At 31.9% G+C, this 14,659-nt stretch overlaps 1 protein-coding gene across 2 annotated transcripts in view; it reads left to right on the plus strand.

Annotated features, from left to right (window-relative positions):
- Positions 1-688: 688 nt before the first annotated feature.
- LOC143190712 (uncharacterized) overlaps positions 689-14,659 on the plus strand; it is a 54,943-nt gene continuing 40,972 nt past the window's right edge. For both annotated transcript variants that reach the window (XM_076395215.1, XM_076395216.1), the window contains exons 1-4: positions 689-850; positions 4,449-4,551; positions 5,495-5,616; positions 13,433-13,589. In XM_076395215.1, the coding sequence (XP_076251330.1) occupies positions 748-850; positions 4,449-4,551; positions 5,495-5,616; positions 13,433-13,589 (485 nt within the window). In that variant the 5' untranslated portion in view covers positions 689-747. The remainder of the gene's footprint in view (positions 851-4,448; positions 4,552-5,494; positions 5,617-13,432; positions 13,590-14,659) is intronic.

A 14,659-nucleotide genomic window follows, 5' to 3' on the forward strand; every position in this document is an offset into this window, starting at 1 on the left:
ATAATGTAGAGTTTAATAGGGCAAATACAGCGTTAAAACATCAAACCGACCGGTAATCTAACGCTGCAAAACAAAAATCTTCGATTAATTATGAAATACTTATCATTATGCAACCAACAAAGAACTGCACGATGATCTCGAAGCAAAATGGATCTACCAGTTTATTCAAAATTTCGCCTTAACACCTGATAAGGTTACCAAACCACAGTACCATACAAGAAATACAACACGGGACAATAAAAAGGACATCAGAAAATTGAAACAAACCAAACCACTGGAACGTATTATTATTATTATTAATCAAATGTGATATTAATATCTATTTATCTAACTAACTCAAGGACTATAGAGAGACAGATACATTTATGTAAATAAAAATAAAAACCCACAACTGGTTTTAACAATCTTAGAAGTCTACAAAATCTACATTTGTTTGCCTGATAATCAAACGCATTATAAAAATATGATTGTTTTAATCGTACCCAATAAGTCGTATCAGTTACGTAACGCCAATTGAGACTGTATCAAGACCAGCATCATTCGAAACGAATGCAAAAAATCCTCATCTATTCCCGTTCGATCGAGATACGCGTCGTGGTATGTGTTAAAGGCACGCACTGTCGTCCTCTGTTAAACCAATTAATATTATGGTAATTTTTCTGTTGCGAACGCGGAGCTGGACGGTGGTGGTACGCGTGCCAGATTTCCGTCGCCTGGATCAGTTAGCTGCTCATCGATGGGTCGAACATGCGGTCGAGAATTAGGCTGAAACGTAACGCTGCGCGTCATCTGCTCGTCGAACTCTTTTGCGGAATTTTATGTCTTTCAATAGTGGCCGACTCTCAAAATGGTAAGCAGCAAAATTTTCTTATTTAGTCTTAATAGAAATATATCAGTTTTTTAATCGATTTTACGCTCCTTATCGTAATGGGATGGCATATCTCTAATTTTTGAGATTTAATGTTAGTTTCCTTAAAGTAAACCAATGATCAGATAATTAAATTAAACCATGTATTATTTATAATCAAGAAATAAGTTTATTTTATTAATGTATCGTGCATGACCTTCTGGATCATTAATTCTTTATAACTCTTGGGTGGCTCAGGTGATATAATCTAATTTATTGATCTCCATAATCTACCATGTTCCTTTGACAGTTTTTGACACTTCAATGCTTAAAAATGATGTAGAAACCGATTAATACAATTTAAAGTCACAACAGGAAGTTCCAATATGACATTGTTTAACCGAAACAACCAAAAATGATTATCTTAAGGAAAATCTTTAGAACCCGGAGTAGCTTTGTTATGTTAGAGATATTTTGGTTTCAATGTTTATTTTGAATTAGCGATAACAATCACTAGATTTTAACAGTTCATAATATAATTCGTCCTAGTTCCACTAACTATTGCATTAAAACGTAACTTTTGGAATATTAATGTACAGTTCTGAGAAAGATGCCAATGTCGATGATATTAGATTGACTCTGTACGTAGATACCTTTATTCTTATATTTGTTGGAAAATCACTAGGTATACATTTTTGTTTCTTTCTTAATAATTTCCATGGACCTTACATGTTTATATAAAGCTTCTCAACTGGTATTGTTGACTGTTTATTGTACAATGTTTTTCAATAAAGGTGGATCGATATTGAGAATGGAATTAAACAATGATATGAGCCGGCCCATTTGTCAAGGCGATAGAACGGTCCTTCTCCTAGTACTGTAGGATGTACCTTATGTTTGTGATTGTAATTGTAATTGTCTTTATACGCAACAGTTGAAAATCCGACATGGAATAACCAACCCAGTCACGCCAGTAACCAGGCTGGGTAAGACCCGATGTCTTCTGGGATGGTCTCTAAGTTGGTCACTGGCCAGTCAGTAGGCTGAATTTGAACAACGAGAAAGGAATCCAAGAATGCCAGTCAATTACTCAAGTTCCGCTCGAATTACCTGTCGTCCATTTTAATACAGTTTAATTTCTACTAAAATTAATTCCGTTGCCATCATACTTCGCCGTTGAAAGTTATAGAATCAGAACCATCGTTTTTGAAAATATATGGACCAGTGCCACCACTAACACAAAATCTCCACTAACCAGTAACCTTTCGTCGATTAATTGTCATCTGATGAAATTTGTGTAGATTGGCGCCTTTTGATACAATTATGCTTTTTAACATATCAAAATTGAGATTCCTTTCCAAACAATCCGAAACTCAGTCAAGAAACAAATGGCATTGTTTAACTATCCCGCTTGAGAAATCCTGATCGAATGTTTCTTGAAAGCATCAATTTTCGGACTTTCCCTAATGGCATCTTACAAAATTTTGCGTATCCTCATCAAAAAAGGAAATTACTGCTCAGTCAGATCATGTAATATCGATCTAATGTAGCAATAATTCCAAACATGAATGTCTAGGAAATACGATGGGTCAGGTTGTATATGTCATGTGTGATTCCATACAGGTTTTTGTGTAGCGGGGTATTATGACCTGATGACTTGATTGTCGGACGATTTGAACTACCATTTTCATATCTTCCAGCTTTTTGAACGATAAAGGCATTCTTAATTAATCACACCAATTCTAAAACATCGAAATGAATGCACGTATTATCAATGAAGTAAGTTTACTCAATGAAGCAAGTTTTCAAGCAGTCAGTAACTTGTAATTGGATACCTACAGAGAAAAAAAATTTTGTTTACATTTCAACAAAATAATCCATAATGAATTACGAAAGCATAATGACAGAGTTGTGAACAAAATATAAAAACAGAAGTGTCGGACATTACAAAGCATAGGTTACATCATCTGTTTTGAATTCTCAATCATTGAATCATATTTAAATTTCTAATAGTGTATTATGTACTGAACATTCTAGATTTTTCAAAAAGCCAATACGCATTTTGATGTTTTATATATGTTTTCTATATTCTACCCAATATTGTTTATTTATTATGTTAATTGATGTTGGTAATCACAAAAAAACATCCTGTTCCTTAAGAGCTTACCCGGTCATTGAGCTCCTCAATATCAATAAAATGTTGTTTTATTCGACCTCATGCCGCTCGCTGCGATGTGCCAATAAGGAAAGGCAGAGAGGGACACAATGACAGTGATCGAAATTAATGCAGAAGGAACTTAGGATGGATGGTTTCAGTTATTAATTGATAATTAATAAGAGATTAATAGAATCGAAAAGCGCTTAGAGATCGTAAGGAATAGAGGCTTCGGCGGCCAATGATATATTTTAATTATAATATATAATTTGCTTTTTTAAATATCTACCCTGTTAATTTTTTTTTTTTTGAAAAAATAACTAATGTTAATAAATATATTTTTTAAGAATAGAAGTCAAGTGTCAGACGGAATATAATTTCTTCCAACGACCAAATTAAAAGGTATCTTGTCATTCATTAAATTGTAAAACAATACTATAAAAACATTTCTTTAAACCACATCATTTTGGACAAATGGATAACACAACCAAAAGAAGTGAAACTAAGCGTCTTAAAAATTTACTAAAAACCCGAAAATAATCAATTATCACAAAACATTGTCCTCCTTTACTCAAGACTTATTTAAAATTAAACGTTGGACAGGAAGTTTTACCACTTCCACCACATAATCCAGAAATGTATCCATGTGGTTATTGTTTTTGTTAATTATTCATTTGTATAAAAAACGATACTAACAATAAAATTATTTGAGTAAAGTGTATAGTAAAATGTTTTAGCAAAATGCTAGAATAAAATAAACAGTAATAAAAATAAACAAAATCAAATCAATCAAATCACTCTGATTGCACCTATTGTAACCGCACAAGAAATGATATGAGCATTAATAATGAATACTACATATTGACAAATCTGTTCTTATCTTGTAATATATTATGTGGACTCTTCATCTTCAGTATAAATTATAATATAATGTACAAATATGTATTAGTTATTTTCACAGGAAAAAAATGTCACAAAAAGAAGAAAACTTCATTAACAAGCAAGTCATAGTTATAATGCAATGTCATGTTAGATCATGTTATTTACCTCGAATCATATCATCTATTATCGGAATAATACACTTATACAAATTTTCTTCCTCGATATGGCAAGATTCTATAGCTGATTAATAACAAAATATAAAGTATCGTGATATATCATCAAACATAATTCACCATATTTGCCAAATATTGCACCTATGCATTATTTTTGTCAAACCTGCAAAAAAGACTAGGTAGAAAAAATGGAATAAATGAAATAATAGTATTTTTAGTGCCGATACAAAAGATAAAGAACCATTACCCTAAGCCCATTAAACTGAAACATTTCAAACTTTCTTTATGTACAGATCACCTCTAAATGAGATAAAAAATAAGCACCACATTAATGATTTTTAAACGTTTTAATGACAATTGTAACGATAACCATTTATTTTGATTATTCCAGCCCGATCCGTGGACATTTTGGATATTGCAGACTTATCCACTGACCCAGGAGATCTAACAAATGTACCAGGACCATGCCCCACCAATAATTCACAAATAGAAAGGTAAACATTTTTAAAATAATTATACATTTTCTTAAATATATATTTAAGTTCAAGATATATAATATATACAATGTTTATCGTTTCTGAAATCGAGTTCGTATTCGAATTCTATTGTTAAAAAATGCGGCACTCATTGTGCACAATAGTCTGTCACACTATGTCAAACATTCAAAGTACAATTCATTTAATAATGCAAAGTAAAAAAAGAATCCGCACAAGTACCATTATCAAAAATGTTAGTAGTGCCCAGTATAATTAGAAACCCATGGATAGTCTTAATCCTTTGATTAAGTGTAATTATTTTTTCTTACTATACACCCATTTAACTCGTGCACTATTACACCAGTTTTCCGGGCTTGATCATCTACAGCCTGCGATCGATATTTTGTCTGTCTAGTAGCTGCAGAGCCTCTGGGTATTCATGGAGGTATCGTTTAGATTCAAGTTTGCCAACGAACATTTTAATTTCTTCTTTGACTATGACGATTGCTTAGTCTCATTGCGTTTTTAGTTTAGTGCCTACATACTAAAGTGCGTTATACCAAATCTTATTGTGAAACATTTAATTATTACTTATTCTGCTGCCCATGGTGTAAACCCCTAGTTGATCCTCTAGTTTAGATTTCCCTCCAAGAAGTTAATCTAATCAAATAAATATTATCTTTAACTCCACTAATTTATTTCTAACATATTCCTTGCAGTTCAATTTGACATCCAACATCATAGCAAAATATTTGATACTATTCTCATATGGACAGCTAGGTTGCTTATTATTTTCTGGTTTAATAGATACAAAATCTAAAAAACCTGTTTCCTCTCCCTATACTAAAAAAATGTAATCACATACAAAAAGAGACACGTATATCAGTGGACAAACAGAGTCCCTCGACGTGGTCTCCACCACCGCGATCGGGAACTAAAAAACGGTTTTTCTTTGTTGCAGCGCCGACAGTATCGCCTACCGATGGAGCCCGACGGCGGAGGTGGCAGTCAGCACCGAACAGCTATTCCCCGACGGCTTTCCCGTCGATTTTTCAATATTAATAGTGGCTCGACCGACTGCTGGTAAGTATCGGCGAAGAACGACCGGCCGACCGCCCGAGAGGGACGGGGGGCACGTAAATAGCGACGATTAATTCCACTTCGGGGGCGTCGAAGTTCGCGGAGTCTCTTAATTAAATCGGCATTACTGTTAATCGTCGTCATTAAAAACATATTTTTGTTTTAATTGAATTCCCACGAAGGTTCCCTCTCCCCACCAACGGCTCACCAAGCCGGTCGGATCAATTGGAGGGGGCGGTGGGACAAGGCGATTCGTAAATCTGGTTAAAAACCGAGGAGAATCTTTTTCCGGTTGATATGAACATCTCAGCCTCCATTAAATAATAAACCACCACTGGACTGACAGAAAAGTGTGTTATTATATATCTCAAATTTGTATTATATTATGGAAAAAAGAGAAATAGAGATAAAGAATATATATAACACATAACACAAGTTACGTTCCGCTAAAATAACGAGTTATAGTTTTATAATTTTCTGAAAATATAGAGTTTTGTCTGCCTCTTCTTATTTCATCAAAAGAAAGCAGCCAATGTCATCGTTTGCTGGTAAGAAAGAACGTGTTAAACGTGGTTTCGAGAATTCATATGTTTAAGTTTTGGATAAAGACCCAACACAAACTCAAACATATTTGGTAGCAAAAATGTGGGCGATTCAACGATTATAAGCGATAGGAAAAATCCAAAATATGTAAACATGAAGGCCACATGAATTAAATGACAATTAGAATATCAAAGAAACGTCTCGAAGATATGGATAAAGTCATTTCTACATCGAATAGTCACGGGTGGTGAAAAATAAATTTATTTCGAAAACCCAAGCTAAAAAAATTATGGTTATCATCTGACGAAGCCGGCCAATTGACTGCAAGACCGTGCTCTGTATTTAGTAAAACCGGGTTGGTGTCGTATATTATGAATTACTGAATTCTGGAGAAACTCCTAAAAAAGATGTTGAAATAAGAATTGGACTGGAAGTTTTGCAGAACCCTCAGTTGTGTCCAGACTGTCTCCGTCTAACTAGCACATTTTTGCATCGATGGGGCTCGCGCTTGCAAATCAGCATTTTGCCGATTTCGAAGATAAAAAATGACTTGATACATGATTTAGAAAAAGAAACTGTTTTATAATGCCTTTGATACATTTTCTGTGAGGAATATAGTTGTAAATAACGTATTTTCTTTAACTAAAAAAAAACGGATATGAACACCCTGGTAGATTATAAAATATTTTATTTCAATTAAGACATTAAATCGACGAATTTACATCAACCATAATGTGTCCCTTTTTAAGGTTTTTCCTGTTTTAAGGTTTTAAAAACAGTATATTTTTTCCATAAGGAGTTTTCGCTCACCTTTTATAAATTATATTGTCATCCAGATAGACATTTATGTTTAAAATTTATAAAGGAGATATTATATCATAGTTATTTCCAATGCACTTTCATAATTTTACCTGTAACTACTTTTCTACTTTCCATGACTTGTATCCAAATATTTCTATAACTTTCTTTTAAATGAATAATAAATTATCCAATTATACTAAAACCTGATTATACTATGAACCTACAAATAAAATTAATAGGTTCATGGTATTTTATCCTACTGATGATGAATGGAAGATGTGTTCATATTTCATATGTTCTTTTTTGTACTGATCTATGCCACGAACAAATTCAGTAGAAAAAGTAGGTATAAAAAGAAAAAACTACGGATGAGAACGTTGGTTCCATAATCAAATACAACATTAATATAAATGAAATGTTTTCAGTTAAATATTCATATACAACTTATATCAAAACTAAATACAAAATAAATGTTAAAAATATTTTTTAAGGAACATTCGAATGAATTAAAATTTCACACAGTACCACAATACTTCAAAAGCAAAAAACTAAGTTAGAAAATGAAATGAATGAATGAAAAGAGGCTTAAAACTTAAATAAAGGATAAGAATATCCTCCATATATCATCCATCTTCCAATATTAATTCTCACATGTGAATTTTTGGAACAAGCATATTAGTAGAGCTGAACGATGATTTAATAAAATAAGTACCTGTAATATACCTGGGTATGAAAAATGACTTTAAATAACATTAATAATTTAGATATTATACTGAAAATTGTGTTGCCTACTGAAAATTAATTCTACCCTATCACATTAAAACGATACCTACATAGGTAATTTGAAAAGCCCAAAGTTCAGTACTAACAGAAAGACACCTTCATGGTGTTAACAGTATACAACTCCTCCAACTGTTAAAAACGATATTAGTAATTGATTTTACGGTTATAATTTTAATGAACATTAAATCTGATTAATGAATTAACAAAATATAGATGCTTAAAATATGCGTACTCTAAAACTTAGAACTGGGTCAACCCGTTTCTGCAACACATTTGCCGCCACGCATCTAGCGCTCCATTTTCATATTGACGGCCCGTGGGCTGTCAGGGATTCAATTAAAACAAAAATATGAACGACGATTAAACAGCAACTCCTATTTAATTAAGAGACTCGTAATTTACGTGCTCCCTAACTCCTACTCTTCGCAATCCCTCATTTTTATAGCTAATTAAAATACCTAACGTGTTATTAGCCATGTGTGTTGTTCGACTGAAGGTAATACAGAATATAAGATATCGTAATTTACGTACTATATGTTGGTATTTAAAATTCATTTTAAATTAATCAACATAAATTTAATTTTTTTCTTACACCCATCTTTCGCATTATTTTACGGTAAATTTTTTCTTCTAAATTCGTCATTAATGTCGCCTATAAATTGCTTTTACAAGGATTCTACCCCAGTTAAAAAAAAAATTACCTATATCTCGAAAATAAATGTTGGTTCTCTTATTCATGCAATTGTACTATAACAACAAGGAAGATTTCTCTTCGCCAGTTATAGACCTTTCTTTTAGAGTTTTGTTTTAGTTTATTAACTACTGTCCAGCAAGTTTTTTGCCTCGATCGATCTAATTTACAGTTTGTTTCTACAATAACTTAAATCTAGGTATATATTTAGGAGTACCCATCAGCCGTATTTTACGTATTAAAATTACAGTTTTTCTATTAAAAGCATCTCACTACACTACACACATTATTAAATGGTTTGATTATTTTTAGTCTGTTTCCTGTTCTGGTGTAATCGAAAATTTCCATCACTTCGATATTGATATGAGAATGGAGTCTTTCCTCATGTCTCCTTGCAACTCTCTAGATTTCCTGTGTGATAGTCGGTATGTGACGGTATCGGTGTAACTAATCAGTCCTGTAATATCTGGGTGCACCTACAATAATCCTTAAGACTGTTCTAAAAAACTTGTATTGTATTTATATTACTTTTGCAGGAAATTCTCGATAATTCCGATCATATATCCATGTAGGTTTCAATACTTTTTAATAGCAATTTGCAATACCAATACGTTTTCTTGTATTTAAACACCAATTCTTTCCTTTTCTTTTTCACATATTCCTTCCATCAAATGTTTGCATCAGGATACTTACCGTTGTTGCTATATGGAATGATAGTATTATTTATTGTTATTAGTGCTTGTGTAGTCTGATACGTAAACTACACGAGCATCGATTTACATTAGTTAATTTTTATTTCCCAGGTTTGGATCCAATTATTTATATTGTCACTTGCCTGTTGTAATTTTCGTGTAACTCCTTCGATATTATCTCATGTAAAAGTAGGTAAAGAATTAGCACCAGTACACTTCCTTGTGGTACACCTGTTTTACCTTGTGTTATTATACAGCAGGCTTGTTCCTCTTGTTTGACTCTGTGTTTCTGTGTGACCACATATATCGGTAATATTTTCTGTAGTTTATGAACAAGACCATATCGAAGGCTTGTGCTACATCTAAGAATATAGCTGAACGTACCTTCTTACCTTCGTAAGACAATTATTGAATGTTTGTTAATAAACCCAAACTAATATATAGGTATTGGGTTCTCTTTCTCTTGTTTTTATTTTTATAAACAGGAGTTTTTCAAATACATTTGATATCACTGGTATCAGTGAGATAGGTCTGTAGACTTCATTCTGTGATTTTATTTGATAATTTTCCAAGTTGTGGGATCTTGATAATTTCAGCCATCTTCCAAACGTCTGGGGTCCGGCAAATTGACATAAAATTCTTCATCAACACTTTTCCCTTTCAATATCTGGATTTATTTAACGTAGTTAAAGCTATTATATTTCGCTAAAAATCGTTTTCCATGCATAGATTTCTTACATGTGCCAATAAGAAAAAATCAGAGGAGCTGACTAACTTCTTGCGACCCGAAACATGGCATCTAAAAAAAATCTCAATTTTCACTCTATGTAATAAATACTATCGTAACAATCTTCTACCATGAAGATGTACAAATGGGTTATTAATTTGTCTGAATGTATTTCATATCCTTCAAATTTTCCCAAATTTTTTGAATACTCATTGTTCAATTTTTGAAATAGTTGAATTAGATACTCCAAATGGCCTACTTAGATTCAATTTTAATCTCTTCAATGATAATGTCTTTGTATTAAATTTAGAAATAGCCAACGGAATTAAATCAAACGACTAGGACATGAGTTGAATATTTGACCGAAAAATCGCTAAAATCCCAAGTTGTAGGAGAGGCCGCATAATCAAAATGAAAACCTAACTAAATCAGACGAATAGCGCAGCGGCCTAACCTTATGAATTTGAACCTTATGAACCTAATATGAATTTTTGACCAAAAATTCGCTAAAAATCCATTTAAGATCCATTTATCTTGTGTAAGAAGTCGCATTATCATAATTGAAACCAGTAATTATCGGTAATGTTATATTCTTGATAAAAATTAATTAATTGATTATTAAATTAAATCATTAAAATAACATATAACACTCAATTAATATTATTTTCAGATTGGTCAAACGAAAGAATTCATAATAAAAAAACGTAAATTATATATCTTACTTAATAGTGATCAAATTGTGAGCAGTTGTTTGATATATATATATATATATATATATATATATATATATATATATATATATATATATATATATATATATATATATATATATATATATATATATATATATTCAGTGTCCGGGTCATAAAGGATGCAAATCAAGGATATAAATTGCAGTTGTTTTCATATTTTATGAATCGAATAACGAAATAATAGTGTCCTCACAAACTTCAAAGACCTAGTGAAGACTAAAGTAAAGAAGTCTAAAAAATTGGAATGATTGAATCTAATTTGAAAAACCAAAGAATGACTATAAACGGAATCAAATTGGACAGTAACTGACAATTAAAGATATCTATGATTCGATAAAATTGTTAATATATATCCTTAATTTTTGTCTCTATTTCATCCATTCACCTTGAAAAAGGATCAAACGCATTAAATTCAACTATTATAATCTCCAATGATCTTAAATTTGGTTATAACTTCCAATTCCGGGCCTGTGTTTAGTTTCACCATTTTACTTCAAAAGCAGCATCATTACCAGTATTTCACGAGTTTGATGACCGACAGCCACAATATTTTTTATATCGATAAGAAAATAAAAAACTCACCCATCATCTCTCTCTTTCTCTCTCATCTCATCTCTTTTTGGCTACATTTAGCGCTTTAATAATCTGCCCAATGGGTAATAAGTATTTCTTATGATATTAGTATATACATTACATATAGAAGATTACTTCGGTAAGTACCCTTCTGTGTGAAATTACTTATTCTAAAATGCGCAAATATAACATCATATTGATACAAAAATGGCAATAAAATATAAGTGTTTGTACAAGCTTGATGTTTGTACAAGCTATTGGTATAATAAAACAATTTTGAAAAGAAAAACGCTTTTGAGCAAACAGGTGATTGAGAATTGCTCACCGATTACCGTCTAATTTTCTGCTGAAATTTGCTAGTTTACTAAAATAAAGGTTCTTAAAAATCAAAGCTGTAAGTTTATGCAATCAAAATAAAAAGTAAAAAGCACGAAACTCTTCGCCAATGTTTGATCAAACTGTACACTACTGGAATTAATCAAGCAGCAAATTGAAATCGCATTTTGTTAAAATATTTACGAGATTAAAACACAGGCATTGAAGCCCAAGGCGTCCTCTCCCGAACGGTTCGAAGAGGCGTATTAATAGAATAAATATAAATAACCAATAAAGAGCTTGTCGTTGATGTACGCTCGCATATATGCATGTGCAATATCGAGCAATTAATTATATTTTTTATTTGACACGTGTCATGTGCATTCGCTATAAGCATTTTTTTCTTGTGGATGCATTCGACGAGCTTATCGACTCCAAGGACCGAATCAATAGGACCGAATTTTTGGTGAAATTGAAACGAAAATGGAGTTCGCTTTTATCGCTGATCCATTTATAATTGTAGTTGTTTTACAATGAATATCCAAAATTGGTGATTTAAAAGCTTTGTACTAATAATTTTTCGTTAGTTTTTTTAAATACTGTATTTAACATAGAGTGTACAAATCAGTTTTGATCGTTTTTTACATCTTTAAAGCTTTATTCAGAAAAAATGGTGCAATGTGTTTTACTCAAAATATCATTCGTATCGATCGTATGACTTTTTCCAATCCTTCAGACACCATCCGAATTCCGTGTGTTTCTGACTATTCCGTCTATTCTGTCATTAAATAATCTATGGAGTTCGTAACTTCTTCATAAAAAGCAAAATGTTGCTCACTTAGGCCATGAGTCATTGACCAAAACAAGTGGTAATCGAAAGGAGAAAAATACGACAGACAGCGAATAGGATCAAACTTTGCTTTACACATTTCCTTGTGTTATTCTATATTGATAGTCGCTACTCTTTTATCTCCCATATTTTAGCCAATTTACGGATTCCGACTCGGTGTACTCGTGTACTCGGAAAAAGTGTACTCCACTTTTTGGTAGGTTTATAAAAAATGAAGCGCTGCTCATACAGGTCACAACTCATATGTCAGAACAAATGCTAATGCATACATGTATTGTAATTATTATGATTTTGTCTCTACATAAAAGCCTTTATTGAGAAAATTTTGTACACGATATATGAACCAAGATACGTTTCATAAGTTTCTATAATTGTTGCTATTTTTCACACAGTACCATTATACAATTCTTTTTATCGGATTAGTATATCTACACGAGGTGCCAAGTCATGCTGCATTGATCCAAGCAAGCGGTAATCAGAAGCCGTAAAGTCTGTTGAATACACAGGGTGCGGCGGAGCTATCCATTCGAGCTATAACAATAACACTATACGAAACACGGTCGGAATACGCGCAACGTCACAACAATGTTATTCTTTAGCATGACAATGCTCGACTCCATATTGCAAAACCAGTGAATTAAAATGGGAAGTGTTACCCCACACGTCATATTCTCCAGACCTGCACCTTATCAAATCCCTTATGCTTAAAGGTAGTGTGGTTGAATAATGACGATATAATAACTTGAATAAACGATTTTACATTATTTAACTAACCGTCTGTTTTTGTTGAATAGAAGAGATTATTCCTACATATATTCAACTCTAGTATTTAATTTTAAGGAAATTCCATTAACTGGAAGCTTGTAATATATAATTTTACACCTTTATTCCGCAATGGCATCCATTATTCGATTAATTTTTGTAATTTCTCACAAAATTAAATATATTAACCTTACAATACTCTAAACGAAAAAATGTTTCTTCTACTCTTAATTTTACTCTTTCGTAACATTTTTGCATCGATGTTAAATTTACAGCAATTAGTTCTTGCACATAACAAGCGACTACTAATAGTAGCTTAAATAATTTCAGATAACAGGTATCCATTGCTCACCCTATACAGCGATGAAGGAGATGAACAATTGGCTATAACCATGGGATCAGACATTTCCTTGTATTACGAAGATATGGATGAAATGCCTATCGAAGGAAACTATATGGAGTTCGATGTTGCCCCAAAAATAGGAGAGTAAGTTATTCTTCTCTTTTAACTTCTATCAATATGTAGATTTTATAAAAAATAAAAGAATAATTATTTATCTGGTACCCAAAGCGTACTATTTATTTTGATTTTCATCAAACACATCCCAGATAAACGTCTCGGGGTTACCTATTCGTTATCGTGTTCTAGTTGTCGTTGCTGGCACCCCGTCCGTGTTCAACATCTGGGATTATATTTCTGGGTACTTTGTTGACCGTTATTCCACGATGTAAAAATCGACATGCCTCAAGGTCGCTACACAAGAATACCGATATGTGAGTTGGATCAAAAATAAAATTACATTATCTAAACTATAGGAAAGGGCATATTTATAACAAGGTTATTTCAATGAGAATATTTAAAAAATCAAAATTGAAAAGCAACAAATATTTATCTGCAAGGTCAAGTTTTGCTCAAATCAAAAGATTTGATGAAACTTTTACATGTAATAACAAATGAACTTACTTTTTAATCTAATAACTTTGTCGTTTGTTTTATTAACACATTCGATTTTTATTCTATGGTAATCAGAGCATCCTAAATATTGTGATAATATACCAAATTCTACACAATCAAGAAATTACTAAAAGTAATGTAATTTAAATTTTTAAATATTTTGCTTCGATTAACCGCTCATTAATAGTGATTGTACTGTGACCATTGAAATTTCTCAATAATCTGCGTTGAGAAATTATGTATTAGGATGCCACGTTAAGATATTATAAAAAACTTGTCCGCAAGCAATAAACGTACATATAACATTATTAGTTATTTATTATGCAAAATATCTATTATGAATTTATGTTCCTTATTCAATGGTGAAGTTGTTTTAATAAAATAATGAAAAAGGTATGAAATAAGTCATTAGAAATTAATGATTGGTTTAGTTTGATTCTTCTGGATAAACAACAGTAATCAAGTAAATAAAGTGATAAATAAAATTTTGAACGACTTCAAGCTTTAGTACAATACGTCAAACTTTAGTTCTAAAATTCTGCATTGTTTTGTATCACCACGTTTTTCTTCCTCCAAACGCTAGTTTCCTTTATGCTAGTCAT

This window comes from Rhynchophorus ferrugineus, unplaced genomic scaffold (assembly GCF_030347505.1).
Source record: "Rhynchophorus ferrugineus isolate W39M unplaced genomic scaffold, kcgeb_rfMv2 rfM2, whole genome shotgun sequence".
Classification (NCBI taxonomy): Eukaryota; Metazoa; Arthropoda; class Insecta; order Coleoptera; family Curculionidae; genus Rhynchophorus; species Rhynchophorus ferrugineus.